Source organism: Podarcis gaigeae, assembly GCF_964106915.1.
Source record: "Podarcis gaigeae genome assembly, chromosome: 13".
NCBI lineage: Eukaryota > Metazoa > Chordata > Lepidosauria > Squamata > Lacertidae > Podarcis > Podarcis gaigeae.
This window is the reverse complement of record NC_139689.1, coordinates 52,108,244-52,123,806: the sequence shown is the minus strand read 5'-3', so window position 1 is coordinate 52,123,806 and position 15,563 is coordinate 52,108,244. Positions and strand designations below refer to the sequence as shown.

Genomic DNA, 15,563 nt, shown 5'->3' with positions numbered 1-15,563 from the left:
CAGCATTTGAAAAATATGAGTAATCATGAGAGCCATGGGATCACTGTCAATACAGTCAAATGAGGAAACTTTAAGGCCACAGGTGTACGTTTATGTTTTGTTGGGTCCTTCAGGTTCTCTATCTCAGATACACACACACACACACACACACACACACACACACACACACACTTACTGTACATAGAAAAGTAACACATTAAAGAGATGGCTTTGTTAAAAATTCCTCCATAGTATGCTAATGGTCTACATGCGGTTAATTTTTCTATAGGAAAACATTCAAACACTATTCCCCTTCCAGCAGTCCAAAGTGGTTCAGTCCAGGAAAAGCTTTAAATTTTATTGATTTATGAACTGGACTTAAACCTCCAGTTTCTTGGAGGTTTTTAAGCAGAGGTTGGACGGCCATCTGTCAGATATGATCTACTTGAGATTCCAGCATTGCAGGGGGTTGCATTAGATCACCCCCTTTCAACGCTACAGTTCTATGATCTTGCTAAAGTAAATGTTGGAAGATCCATGGCTTGATCATCTGAACTATTTTTCTTTGATTAAAAGCAGGTGTGGGGGTGATTTAGATTGGGGCTGCAGCAGTGGGGAGGGAGAGTTAATCTGAAGCTGCTGTGGAGCAAGGGTGGATAGGTTGAGGGATAGCTCAGTTGGTAGAGGATGAGACTCTTAATCTCCTCCCTGGGCACCACCAACCCAGGCTATGTTGAACATTTTTTAAAAAAAATTGTTATGAAAGAGCTAGTCATGGATCTCCTATGCTTCAACTGTTGTTGTTGTTGTTGTTTAGTCGTTTAGTCGTGTCCGACTCTTCGTGACCCCCTGGACCAGAGCACGCCAGGCACTTCCGTCTTCCACTGCCTCCCGCAGTTTGGTCAGACTCATGTTTGTAGCTTCGAAGACACTATCCAACTATCTCGTCCTCTGTCGTCCCCTTCTCCTTGTGCCCCCCCATCTTTCCCAACATCAGGGTCTTTTCCAGGGAGTCTTCTCTTCTCATGAGGTGGCCAAAGTCTTGGAGCCTCAGCTGCAGGATCTGTCCTTCCAGTGAGCACTCAGGGCTGATTTCCTTAAGAATGGATCGGTTTGTTCTTCTTGCAGTCCATGGGACTCTCAAGAGTCTCCTCCAGCACCATAATTCAAAAGCATCAATTCTTCGGCGATCAGCCTTCTTTATGGTCCAGCTCTCATTTCCATACATCACTACTGGACGCTTCAACTAGTTTAGCCCAAATGGCCTATAAATTCAGCTTCATTGGGTGTTCCTGACTTCTAGTGTTAGGAGGAAAACTCAACCAAGCTGATTAAAGAAAGCTGGCCCATGTACATGTTTTTAAAGGAGTAGTGCATCTGTTCCCTTGATTCCAAAGGATAAATATAGCATCACTAACTAGATTGAAATAAAAAAATGAACATTTTCTATAGTAGTTTTAAAACACCTGTTTAAAACTTAGTTTTACAATATTTACGTTTCAGTCTCAAGTATGCTTTGGTTCCTTTCGTTTTCACTTTCCCCTGCTTTCATTTTCACTCCCATTCCCATGCCTTCTGCTCCCTCCGTTTTGCAGCCCTTTTAGCACCCCCATTTTCACCTTCACCCCATTTCTGCTCTGCTCTCCCCCTTTCCTCAACTCTCCTTTGCACACAGATCACCCCCATTTCCACACCTTCCTTGCTCTCCTATCTCGCAGCACCCCCTTTGCACCCCCCCCATGCTGATATGTTGCTGTGACTTTAAGAGAATAGAAAGTCAGCTTGCTCAGATAGAGATGGTTACGTTCAGCTGATGGATAGTGCACCTAAATGGGTGTTTGCTTGTTAGTAAAGTATTCATTCTAAATTACTACATTGAACCTGGAACTTCAGTACCAGAGGTGAAATACGTTGTGGGAAAGTACTATGGAATATGTGAGTGCTTCACATCCTTTTTTTCTCTCACCCATGAGGCAACGCTCCCTAATGATGATAGGATTGGCATACAGGGCTATTCCTGTAGGAAAGAACATCAGATGCCATCTCCTTCGGGGCTAGTTTGTGTTTTGTTTTGATTATGTGGTTCTCATGGCAGTTTATAATGTTGTAAGCTGCCTTGAGAATTTTGGTAGAAAAACTGGATAGTTCTAAACAAACAAGTAAATGAAATGGGATTATTTTTCTATATGCACGCTTCAAACTTCAATTAACATTCTAATATTTTGCTGGCTCCTGGTCCTTTAAGGGTGGGCCCACTTTTGGACTTGCGGGAGAAGAAAGGTGGGGCATTCTCAGACTCTGATGAGAGGGAAGGAGCTAGCTGCTGTGCCTTAGGCAGAATGCAGGATGAGGGACAGGGAGTTGCATAAAAAGTCCCAGAATGAGGGAAGGAGCTGGGGAAGTCTAGTGGGACACAGGGAACAGACTGGATGGTAATGATTATCTGTTTAACAATAAGCAGGTCAGATGAGTTGTTCAAGGGAGAGTTTTATTAAAGAACTATAAGTAACACAGGACTAAGCTCTTAAAATAGATATGGGAGGTGCACTTAAAGGTATAGTCACAGTTACCCTTAAAGTGGACATATAAATAAGCTTCCTCTAGCTTCCTCTACAGAGATTGGGGGGCATTGTCCTTGCCTTTCCTCCTAAGCCCCACTGAGCATGGCCAGAGAGGGAATACCAGCAGCCTATGTTTGTCTGGGGGACGCAGGTGGCGCTGTGGGTTAAAGCCTCAGCGCCTAGGACTTGCCGATCGAAAGGTCGGCGGTTCGAATCCCTGCGGCGGGGTGCGCTCCCGTTGCTCGGTCCCAGCGCCTGCCAACCTAGCAGTTCGAAAGCACCCCCGGGTGCAAGTAGATAAATAGGGACCGCTTACCAGCAGGAAGGTAAACGGCGTTTCCGTGTGCGGCTCTGGCTCGCCAGATGCAGCTTTGTCACGCTGGCCACGTGACCCGGAAGTGTCTCCGGACAGCGCTGGCCCCTGGCCTCTTAAGTGAGATGGGCGCACAACCCCCGAGTCTGTCAAGACTGGCCCGTACGGGCAGGGGTACCTTTACCTTTACCTTTATGTTTGTCTGTCCCCAACTCCCCTGCTCTGAGCCAAGGGAGACATAGGGTTAAGCCTACCTAGACTTTAAAAACAAGCTGAGAATCATATTCCTCACCTGGTTAAAATCCTAAATGGCAGCCTGAGATGGGAGTCTGAGGTTTAGTATGTGGCTTAGGAAATATTAGTGTCACATTTATTGTTGTTATTACTATTTTACATGTTCTGGCTCTCAGAGGCACACCCATAAATAGTTGTACCTGTTTTGTAATCACATATACATATCTACACGTTCCAAGTAGTATGACACCAGGGCCAAACAGGAAGAGGAATGTTCCTTTGTTATCACGAACTTTCAGAATTTCCATCTTCATGCTTAAAAGCTGTCAACCATAGCAATACTCCAGGACTGAATCTTATCATAATGAAATTAGATACCATAATGGAATTGCCATAGTATTAAGTTCTTACTTAGTATAATACAGGATTACTCACTTTGTAGGCCCGGAACAAAAGACTGTTTATTTATTAACAGGTTAACACACAGCTGGATAGAAAAATGAAAGTAATTATAAGAGCAAGCTAACAGGACTTAACTCCAACCCATAATAGCTGGAGACAGTGTTTAACTCTAGTATAACCCATTTCTACACATGGAATTTCATTGCTCCAAGTGTAAACCCTTGGTGATATGTGATAAAAGGTTGTATCATAGATTATTTGACATACATAGAAAATGTACACTTGCAAACACAAAATTGCCTGAGTTTGCTCACTCAGAATGGGATTAAGTTGCGTACAAAGAACCCATTACTTAGACAGGTGTTAAATGACTTGTCCGTTCCGTGAGCTGTCATTCATCTGAAGTGACAGAGATAAGGAATGTATAGCATTTTATAAACTGAGACTAGTCTCGTGTTCTGTTGTACAGTAGCAGCAACAAAAGTATTTGAGTGTGTGACTCAGTTTTAGCACTAATACAACAGAATTTTCTCTGTCAGGGGGAGTAAGCTATTTCATCTGTTCCACGACATAATCAGTAATCTGAGCTGTTATTCTAAGTTTTGGGAAATGCCCTGGTAGCATCTCGTAAGAGGCATTGAGGCACTGCTGCATCCAGGTTTTTCAGTCCCCCCGTCACTACTACACATTCCATTACTGGTTCACTGTAGGCCCAGTATTCACCGCTGCACAGTAGGGAAGGGCACATCAAGGAGGAAGAGGAGCAGGGACAGAGAACCCTGTTGCAGTGTGTGTCTTGGCAGATGCCCAAGGAGCTAAACCTGTGGGGTGCCATTTTGTTGTTGCTATTCTTAAACAGTTGAGAGTCCAGAAATCCTTGGGAATGTGCTTCAAAATAACCCAGACACATACTAAGAGATACCAATCTACCTTCTGCCCTCCCTCTGTCCTATGGTCATATCTACCTAGCATAGGTTCAAATTAAAACAAAGGGATGTGCAATTGAGGGGGAGGTATTGAAAGACAGCTGGAGCGAAGGTGAAGAATTCTGTTTTGTTTGCCTGGCATAAAATGCTGCCTGGTTTTAACATAACATTTGCATTGAGGGAAATGATCTGCCTGTAAAAATTTGTTAGATGAGAAACAATGCTCATTCTGTCTAGAATATACACTCCCCTCAAATACAGAAAAGCATTGAGACAAATATGTATGTACAGGAGATTCCCCGTTTATGTGCGGGTTCTGTTCTGGGGCTCTGTGCGCATATGCAAAATCACATATAATGGGGAGCACCCTAGAGTCCTAGTGGCTCACGAGGAGACACACCCCGAAGCTTGAAGAGGAGCTCTTCAGGATCCAGGGAGAGTCTCCTTTTGAGCCAGAGGGACAGCAGGGCTTTGTGAAGCTGCTCAGCCTCCCCACCTAACACCTGACGTTTCAGCTGAAAAAGCCCTGCTGCCCCTCTGGCTGGGGAGGGTGTCCTCATGAGCCAACAGGACTCTCTGGAGTGTTCTTTGTTTCCAGGATCTGCTTCCGGGATCTCGGCACCACGAGTGTGTGCAGTCTTGCACAAATAGAGCATGTGCAAATGGGGAGTTACCCGTGTAAGAATTCTGTTTGAAGGTGCAGGACAGTGTGATTAAAGGAACTATGTAAGAGACATCAGAGCTTAGATCGAAACATTTTAAAAGTAGGGAATACTGGAAATAGATGTACATGGTACTGAGCCCAAGAGTACTTGTCCCAAGCTTGGATCTTAGCATCCAGGAATTCTCCTTTTATTCCTGTTTTATTTATCCTTGCTACCAATAGGTTTGTCATCTGTGTAGTTTGTGAACAACCTAGCTGCAGAAATACAGTTACCGCATTGTATAGCATTTTAATGGATGTTATCATTGTCCTATTACTGGTTTTATTGTTATTTTAGTGTGAATACTGTGAACTGCCCTGGAAGCAAATAAACAAATAAAATTTCATGTGCTCCACAATTTAAACCTGTAAGTGTAACATAATACTTTAAGAGAAAGCTATCTGAAACACGGTTTTAAAGCCTATTGAAAGGCTTGTGATTATGGGGCCAAAAACAGCTCAGTAAGGAAGGATTTCCACAACCTGAGCACTACTTCTAAACTGTCTCTCATGCCTGCTAACCAAACTGATCTTAAGGACAGAGTCTACAAAAACAGCCAAGCAGATCTTTAATGTCTGGATAGGTTCACAATCTGACCTCAAACTGTAGAAGGACAAAACTAGCACTCAGAATTGAACCTACATTGTGTTCGTGTAAATGTTATATTTGAACAAAACCTATCTTAATATAATTAGATTTCCTGTGGGTTGACCAGTTGATCTGGATTTTTTTTTTAGTTTTGTTATATCAGAAAATCAATAAATATGGTAAAGAATAAGCTTCCATTTTCCACCCATGTCTACGTAGAAGTAAGTCCTATTTAGTCCAATGCTATTTGCTTCCAAGTAAGTGCAGTTAAGGATTGCGGCCTTAGGGCATGCACAGCCTGTGTGATAATGGGCATTCAGTGCTAGACGTAGGTGCCTTGCGCAGGTGCTGTACACACATCATCCTCATGTCCGTCTGAAGTGCATTTTGCTGGAATGGTTGTAATCTGTTTCGTGCCAGGAATGCATTTCTCAAGCACTACCTGCATACACAGAGAGCTTTTCAGGCCACTTCCTATTGGGGCAAACCCAGGGCCAGCCCATCCCTGAGGCAAGGTGAGGGGACTGTCTCAGGCAACAGAATCCACTAGGGTAGCAGATCCCAGTGTCAATCTTTCTTTCCCCAGGGCTATGTTTAACTTGCTCCCTCATCATGTTTAACTTACCTATGAATGAACAAAACAGGAAGTAGTACAATAACTTAGTCACCTCTGGATGCCAATATATTATATCCTCTGTATATCAGTATATTAAAATACCAGTTTCTAGCCTGGGAGACAGACAGACAGAGGGAACACACCAGGGAACACAAGTTTTGACAACATGCCCGGCTTTACGGATAGCAGCTGCTGCTTTAGACGACCTTATCCTGCACAACTGCAAACTGCTATGTGCAAGAGCCCAAGGTCAAAAAAGACCCTTGCCCATTTCCAAGGCAGTTATGCAGCCTTAGTGTCTGTCATAAGGAAACACCCAGATCTGCTGCCTGCCTGACTTACTTTAACACCACACCGTCGGGCGCAACCCATGCTAATTGCCTTTGTACTCTCCAGGGCGAGTAATGCTTCCTTTCGAGTCCGGATTATGCAAGCAAAGCGTATCCTCCCCCCCCCCCCCCCGACCCGGTTTGCTTGGGCGCCTTCTGCTCGTGGGCGCGTCCCGGGGGCGGGCTGCTGCTGCCTCCTGCGGGCGCGCCACTTGCTGCCTCGGGCTCGGGAGATTCCTCGGGCCGCCGCTGTTTGTATTTGTCCCGCGCAGTCACATGGAAACGCGCCGCTCGCGCCTCCCCCCGCCGCTCGCCTGAACTTCCAGGCTGGGCCGGGCATCGCGGCGCGGCGACGGCTCTGTCCGGCGGCAGGAGGTGCGGCGGGCAGCCGCGAGGTAAGCAGCTTGGCAGCAATGGCGCTGGCCGGCGTCGCGCAGCTTAGTGTCCTGCGGCTCCAAGCTCCTTTTGGAAATCCCGGGGTCCCAGCCAGGCGCCTGCTCCGCTGACCAGCCTTGCTCGGTGCGCGCTTGTGGAGAAGGTAAGCTTCCCCGAGCGGACGAGGCGCCAGGCCCGTCTGCAGAGCGGCTGTCAGAAGGCATTTGCTTGCTCGCCTCGCTCCGATTTCACTCTCCGCTTCTGGCTGTGTTTACCGGGCTAACCATTCGCCGCGCGCGTTTTTGTTGCGCCTTCGCGAGCGAGTTGCGCTTTTGCTCCAGCTCGTTCCACCTGGTCGTTGGAGGCCGAGCCGGTGGTGCGTGCTCGGCCCGGGAAAGAAAATACCTGTTGGGCAGACGCATGCATATTGCATGGCTCTCCGCCCCCGCCTGCCCGCCCAGCGCCTGGCGGCGGCGGAGGCGTCGTCCAAGGCTTAAGGTGCCGCGGGACCAAGCGGGCGGGCGGGCGGGCGGGCGGGCGCTGCGGGTCCCTGGACGGGCTTTCGCGGGCTGCAGCCTGAACTTTCCTCCTTCCTTTTCTGCCTCCCCTTTAGGCGCCTTGCTGGAGACGGAGGGCACCATGTGAGCAGGGAGGGCAGCGCGGGCGACGAAGAAAGCGGCTCGGCGGAGTCCCGGGCCCTTTTCTTTCCTTTGTAACCCCCTCCCTGTAGCCCACAACCGGCGTCCCACCCAGCTCCGGCCCGAAGGCAGCGGAGGAGGAGGCGCCCCCCATGGAGACGGCGCTGCAGCCGGGGAACTGCAAGCCCCCCAGCGGGTAAGGAGCCGCGAGCGGGACTCTTGGGTCGGGGGGCGGCGAAGCAGCTGCCACTTGCGCCTGCTGCTCCGTCGGCTGCGCGCCGCGCGGAAAGTTGAACACCGGCCAGGATTTAGCGCCTTCTTCTCCCAGCTGCTGCTGCTGCTGCTGCTGCTTTGCGCGCCCGAGGCGGCCACCTTGCGAGCGAGGCGCCGCGGACCCCGAGAGCGTCGTCGGGGGATTCGGCTGCGCCCGCCCCGTCGCTTCCCCCATTCAGCTGCCCGGAGCGCGGGGAGGAGCCGAGCCTGGCAGGGAGCAGGGCGGCCGGGTGGGAAAGATGAGCCGCGAAAGGGCAGGCTCCGGGGCGCGGCTGCTTGCCAAGAGGAGGCTCCGGCCGGAGGGGGATGGAGGCTGCCCGAGGAGGCGGGGCGGGCGGCTGCTCCCGAGGGAAAGCCGCGCTGGAAACGGCGGCTCCGCGGAGATGGGAGCGAGGCGGCCACAGTTTGATTCGTGGCTCTGTGCCATCGCAACGGAGGGGGGAGCAGCCTGGGGGAGGCATTCTGGGGATCCCTCGGCCAGGGGGAGAAAGTCTACGGTGGGATGTGGGCAATTAGCTGCTCAACACCATTAAGACTCCTCAAGGTATTTTAAATGGTGCAATAAATGTATAGTAGTGGGTTTGGAAAACTGGGTTGTTTTCATATGAAACTGGGCAAGAGTTGGGATAATAGCAGAGCTGGCTATACCATTAGGCAGAGTGAGGTGGTTGCCTCAGACAGCTGGTTCTGCATGTCATGAAAGGGGTAGCAATTGGTTAATGATTTTAATGAATCATTAGGGTGTTTTTATGCGCAAGGAGCAGGGGAGGTGTTTTTTTGGATTTCCTCCCTCTGGTGCTGGAAGAAACTGGCTGGATTTGGCTACTATCTCCCTTGATTTGGGGTATGCGATCAAACCAAGGCTCTAGATCAGGGGTCAGCAAACTTTTTCAGCAGGGGGCCAGTCCACTGTCCTTCACGCCTTGTGGGGGGCCGGACTATATTTGGGGGGGGGGAATGAACGAATTCCTATGCCCCACAAATAACCCAGAGATGCATTTTAAATAAAAGCACACATTCTTATGTAAAAATACGCAGATTCCCAGACCGCCAGTGGGCCTAATTTAGAAGGCGATTGGGCTGGATCCGGCCCCCGGGCCTTAGTTTGCCTGCCCCTGCTCTAGATAACTGGGTGAGAATACATTGTTTGCATATCTGTGGGCCTTAAAGGCTCAGGTTCAGAGGTTCCCACAGTTTGGTTTGCAGCATTATAGGAAAAGTCAGAAGGGGAAAATGTGGTTTGGGTAAGGGTTTGTGAGGTTGATATGTGGTAAAGAAGCCATAGATTCAATTCCTTTCAAATCTCATATATTTAGAAGAGAAACGTGATTTCATAAAGTGGATATAGTTGGTGCTTGTTCAGACTAATTAACCGGGAGGAAAGTTGTGTGGCCCTCACCTGTTCTGAATCTCTCCACCTTGGCAAAGAAACAGTGGGCACTCAAATCTTGGTTTTGTTCATTCTTAGAGTTTAAGTGCCTTCCCTTGATTCAGAAGGGGTCGCTGCTTCACAATTGCTAGTGTGGGTTCATACCAAAGAAATGGTACTCAGAAGTAGACTGAATTCCATGGGGATTACTCCCTGTACAGGAGTGAAGCCTGAATGGGTTAATCTTAAATGTGTCACACAGGAGTGTTAGCAAGGGGCGCCATAAATTTTCAGACCAATGGGGAAAGATTATTCCCCTTTCCTGGCTTATTAACTTGTACACCTTTTTTTTTCAGAATATGGAGTGAGATGGAGGGATAGTAGATAGACTAGGACCTGGGAGACCAAGGTTAAAATCAACCATGAAACTCACTTGGGCCAGGCCTTGTCTCTCGGCCTCTCCTACCTCACAGGGTGGTTATGAGGAAAAGGAAAAGGGGAAAAGGAACTAATGAATGCCACCTTGAACTCCTTGAAGGAATGGTGGAGTGGATATGAACATTATACCAATGAATGAGGAATGATAAAAATAAGTCCGCTCTCAGTTTTTAATTGGGGGAGGGGGAAGGATTGGAATCATAAGAAAGCTTAACCCAAAAATCAAAGGAAAAAGGATCTTTGTGAGACAACCAAGACATTCTGGCCCACAAACACTGGACTTTACATGTAGGTCCTTGGAAAATCCTGTGTGTGTCTGTCTTTTAAGACTAGCTTGCTTGGGTGGGCTGTGCAGGCAGTTTACAATTTTTGATTCCAAAATACATAAAGGTTTTGCCCATTGAGTTCTCGCCTGAATCATCCTCTGCATCATCCTACTATTGCAAAAGCACTTAATGTTTGTTGAAGTGTTTTTATCCCCACAACCCTGTAAAGTAGATTATAGTGCAATTTTAGCAAAATAACAGTAGTAGTAGTACCTTAAAATAAGAACATCTGTTATGGCCTAAGTCCACTTCATCAGATGTATCATTCCTGGTAATCTACTTTGCTAGCTTCTAAAGCTAGTTTGATAATTGTTTTTATTTCAGCTATGAGCCCTGGCTCGCTGGCTACCCCTTTGATTGAAATGATACCACAGAGGAGGATTTTTAAATTCAATCTCCTGATCCTCTGGTGTGTTTATTTTTAAAAATACAACAAGGCTCTTGCCAATTGGCTTACCAATAAGGAAAATGTGCAGGCAATATTCTACCCAAAGTGTGATGCAGCCTCAGGGGTCTAAACTGTTCACACCAGCAACTCCTCACAACCTGCAACCTGCTCCCATAGGCTTGGTCCAGGGAGGCACAACTAGGAACTATAAGCCTCAGAAATAAATGGCATGAGCACCTGCTTCACCAATGGGGGTGCTTCACCCACACAAATGCCACCCACCATTTTTCTTCCCAAGACTCCTCCTCCATTCACAAAATTAATGTAGATTATTAAGCAAAATAAAATATAGATGCACACTTTGTTTACCTTTGTTGTTATTAACAAAGCTGGAGCTATTCAAATTAGCGACTGCACCCTTCTCCTGGCCAGCTATGAAGAATTTGCTTTGAGGCACGACTTGTGAAGAAAAGAGATCTGAGCCATAGCTGTCAATCTTCCCCTTTTTTCGGGAAGTTCCCTTATTCCAGCGCCGTTTCCCGCTGCTTCCCACTGCTATCCCGGATTGTTAGATACCCCGTAGACTGTCCCCGGGACAGGTGAGGCTGCTGATCCCTTATTTTCGAGGCTGCTGGTCCCTCATTTTCAAATCTGAAAGTTGACAGCTATGATCTGAGCATTCTCAGGCTGCCTTAGCCCATTACGGTATTGAGAACACTGGTCAGCTCTCATAACAACAGATGGAGTAGGAGCCCCTGCCAGTCACGTATCTTCTGCCCAGCAACACATGGGAGGGGCCTCTTTGCCATAGCTATATTTTTGGATTAGGATTGGCTGAGTACTGCAGAGACACGAGTGACAGAAACGTTTTCAGACTTCATCCAAGTTCAACTAGAAGTATAACGTGTATAGGACAGGAAAGTGCGTGTGGGGTGGAATTAACAAATGAGCAGGCAGGGCATTATTGCTCGATTGGACAAGTCGCCACCCAAAGGTGTGGACATGGAAGTCCAAATTTGAACCAAAGCATTCAACTTCAAATGTGCATGAAGTTGCTGATTTCAAATCGGAAAACAGTGGTTTTTCAAATCAAGTTGGCTATGTGGACAAACCTAGTGACTCCAGAGCAAATCTCCGTACAGTACTTAGCTTTGCCACAATGAAATGCTGCGACAAAGAATTTAGCAAATTCCAAAGATTGAGAAAGTGATGTCCATCATTGCCAGCGGGTTGTGCCAGATTTACCTGCGTCTACCATCATTTTTTTGGGGGGGGAGGAAGGGTGGGATATAAACAAAATGCCAACCCATAGATTTTCTTGACTTAATCTGGATTTTTCTGTTCCACAAAATATCAAATACCGGTAAGTTACAATTTATATATACTTCTGCTGTCAGCGGTAGTATTGAAGTTCACCAGCACTTTTTATCACTCTTGTGCAGGTCTTAGGCATATCACAGTCTTTAAAATGTAGACAACACAAATGGAATTGCCTCGCCCAAGAGTACAAGCCTCCATTTTGCCCACTGTGAAACAGGATAACCGAGGCTGATAGCAGCTACTGTGCAACAGCACAAAAGCAAACGTTAATTTTTTATAGGCGGGCATGCACAGGTACTGAAATAGCTGCATGCAGGACCAGAATGGGGGGGAAATGTTCAGAGGAGGAGTTGAAGGGAGAGACAGAAACTTGCAGCTGGTTCATTTTTGTCAGGCTCCACCACTGCTGCGTATGGTAGGCAGCGATATAGTGGTCCATGTTGTGAATGAAGAAACAAGAATGTGTAGATACTCATGTACCAATTGTGCACACGAAAAATTTTGAACAAGATAGTGCTCCTGTGTGGAAACACTCTTAGTCCCAGACCTCTTTTGAGAATATCATGTGACTGCTGATGAGTTAAACCAGTTTTGAAGATGGCTTCCAGACACTTAGCTATGTAGTCAAAATTCACTTTTAAAGAAATCAATCAAAAGATATACTTTTTAGTGTATTTAAATCTGTAACAGGTGCATAGGCCACCCTCTCTCGTGGGAGTACTAAGAGGCGCCACAGATTTTCACGGGGAACTTGTGATCTGTGGTGTGGTCTCTTCTCTGCACTCCCCCCTCAGTCCTAAATGAGCCAGTATTGAATTTCTAATTTTAACATCAGATACTGGTGGGAATTTGCTTCTTTTTACTACTAAATCTAGACAGTGGATGAAAGGGGGCGACCTTTTGGATTTTTTTACTGGCATGTATCTTGCATTTAAATGGTAGTATTTTGATACACAAATTATTACTATGTCTTTGAGAATATTGGTCTTTCAAAGAGGCAAGAGCTAGACAAAAATAAAATTAAGCATGTTTATTACTCTACATATAATAGCACTTGCTCAGGAGTGGGCAAACTTTTTCAGCAGGGGGCTGGTTCACTGTCTCTCAGACCTCGGGGGGGCCGGACTATATATATTTTTTTGGGTGGGGAGAATGAACAAATTCCTATGTCCCATAAATAACCCAGAGATGCATTTTAAATAAAAGCACACATTCTACTCATGTAAAAACCCATAGATTCCTGGACCGTCTGCGGGCCGGATTTAGAAGGCAATTGGGCCGGATCTGGCCCACGGGCCTTAGGTTGCCTTCCCCTTATAAGACTTTTAAGCAAGATTCAGGATCTTTTCATTCTGCACTTTTCCACAGAAGTGGAATGCCAACTAATGTTTCTAGCTAAATCATTAATAGTATTATCATTTGCTGACTGTGTAAGATGTCTTGCCTGGTATATTGAAAACCTTTACATCATGCGTTAGTGTAGATAAATGCTGCTCTCTTGTCAGTCTGGTGCCCTACAGATGGGTATTGTAGTCCAAAACAGAACACCAGTCCCTCCCAGCAGTCTATGCTGGCTGAGGCTGGTGGGAATTGTAGTCCAAAGCTGCTCTAGATTGCTGAAGGCTGTTGTAAAGCATTGCATGGTGTTCTGCAACTGAAATTCGAAGCCAGTCTTTATTTTAAACCAAGTCAGAGACACAGCCATTTGGAATCTTGCCATCTTTGTCAGATGTTTAGAATGTGTGACTTGCTACTGCCAGCTACGTAGAGGAGTTAACCTTTAATCATGTATTGTTTGTGCTCACTTTGCTCTAAATCAATCTTGCTGTTTTACACTATTTATTGGTTTTATTAACTGCTGTTTTCCCGACTTCCTGCTCAGGTAAATGATTTATTCGCTCACCACTTGCATTTATCAGTGCAAAAAAACTAAAGTCAAGGTACTTAGTAAACACAATATCAAAGGCTAAAAAAAAAACTTCAATGAGAGATACAATTATAAACAATAATGTTAACAAACGGTATAGAGCTTCACATAAATAAGATACATTGAATGTGTATAATTGCACAGATCAGTTTTATCCAGAAGGTGATATCGGATGTGTTCTGAAGTTTATGATTGCAGCAAACACGTTTTGACTTACACAGTCTTCTTCTGTGACATACAAGAATATCATTTCCTTGTGCAAGGTCCCATTGGGGCATCATCTGAATATGTTTACCAACATTTTTTCATTGAATAAAACTGTGGCTCACCTTACTTGTGAGATGCAACAACGAGGTGCTTTAGTAGATGGAAAACATGCTCTTAGAAAGTGCAGTTTCCAGACCCATCTTAAATAAAAATCTTAAAAGCGGTAGAACAGACTAAAAAAGCTTTCTTAAAAAAACAAATATCAAAAATATTTACTCCTCACCACCTACAACTTGCCCTCAAATAATATATAGCATATTGCTGCTTGGGATCCACGTTTAAGGGAAGTCATTCTAATGCTTACAACTGATTACACAAAAGGCGTTTTGGAATCCCACCATGCGGGAATTTGCAATATTACAACTGGGCTTTATTCTGTAAACGCTTAATATTTTTCGTACAATTCTATATTAAAGCTCCAAACCATCACGATCTTCAGAAACTTATGAATAAAATGTACACAATTCAGTATAAACAATTACAAAAAGAATACTCTCTTTAACAACGATGACAAGGAATATAAGTGGAGTTAACAGTAAGGCTTAGATTTTCATATCCTAAATAATGGACAGCTAATCTATATTTTCATTAAGTCTGATTCATGATAATGCTCCCATGGGTACAAATCACTTCCTTCTTTCTGTTTATACAATTATGCGCATTAGGAAGCTTGCATCGTTTCTACATGCCAAAACTGCATAGACATATCTCCATATTCAAGGAATACGGTGGTACCTCAGGTTACATACGCTTCAGGTTACATACACTTTAGGTTACAGACTCCGCTAACCCAGAAATAGTGCTTCAGGTTAAGAACTTTGCTTCAGGATGAGAACAGAAATCGTGCTCCGGCTGGGCGGCAGCAGCAGGAGGCCCCATTAGCTAAATTGGTGCTTCAGGGTAAGAACAGTTTCAGGTTAAGAATGGACCGCCGGAACGAATTAAGTACTTAACCCGAGGTACCACTGTATTCATATTCAATGAATATCTCCATATATTCAAGGAATATCATCCTCTAATAAAGGAAAATCATGGAGATGGATGGGATAGAACATTTCTCAATGTGGCAGATTTTCATTTTGCAGAAAGCTTTTATGTGTCTTGTATCTGCCTTCTAAAATAGTGCATTGCAACATCTGGAATACTTCCATTGGTTCTGCTTCATGTGCATAGCACTTCTGAGTTCCTCATCTGAGAGGAACTATTCTTGTTGAAATAGGTTTTCATGGATTCTGATATTTTGAGAGGATCAAAAGTTGGGCTCTTTTGAGTTCATTTGCATTTACATTGTTTTTTATAGGAACAAACTGAGTTCTAATTCAAAGCAATTTCGGGGATTTTGTGTGTGTGGGAAAAACATGCATTCAGATTGGACTAAAAATGTTGTACAGTATGCCTGTTCCCGAATACAATCTTTAAAAAAGATAATTATTGCAGAAATCCACATGAAGTGCATACCACATACTTATTGTATAACTCCTTAAAAAATGTTTTTAGGTTGTGTGTTTACCAAAGTCAGTGCTGGAATCTGTTCTGGGGTCTCCTTTGCCTCCTTAGACAGGTACTTAGACCTTGGGTCTGGCCACTGAC

The 15,563-nt window shown here is 45.4% G+C and overlaps 1 protein-coding gene and 1 long non-coding RNA gene across 22 annotated transcripts in view; one reads left to right on the top strand and one right to left on the bottom strand.

The window, feature by feature from the left end:
* Positions 1 to 14,909, bottom strand: part of LOC310830346 — a 36,237-nt gene extending 21,328 nt beyond the window's left edge. The window contains exon 1 of the long non-coding RNA XR_014557608.1: positions 14,735 to 14,909. This is a non-coding gene — a long non-coding RNA (uncharacterized lncRNA). The remainder of the gene's footprint in view (positions 1 to 14,734) is intronic.
* The window catches only part of COBL (cordon-bleu WH2 repeat protein), a 1,088,462-nt gene continuing 1,076,448 nt past the window's right edge, over positions 3,550 to 15,563 (top strand). For 3 of the 21 annotated variants that reach the window (XM_083709034.1, XM_083709016.1, XM_083709040.1), the window contains exons 1-2: positions 3,551 to 7,047; positions 7,641 to 7,861. In XM_083709034.1, the coding sequence (XP_083565160.1) occupies positions 7,818 to 7,861 (44 nt within the window). In that variant the 5' untranslated portion in view covers positions 3,551 to 7,047; positions 7,641 to 7,817. Of the gene's footprint in view, positions 7,191 to 7,583; positions 7,862 to 15,563 lie in introns of those variants that run through there. The other 18 variants (XM_083709029.1, XM_083709011.1, XM_083709037.1 and 15 more) reach the window with 14 other exon arrangements.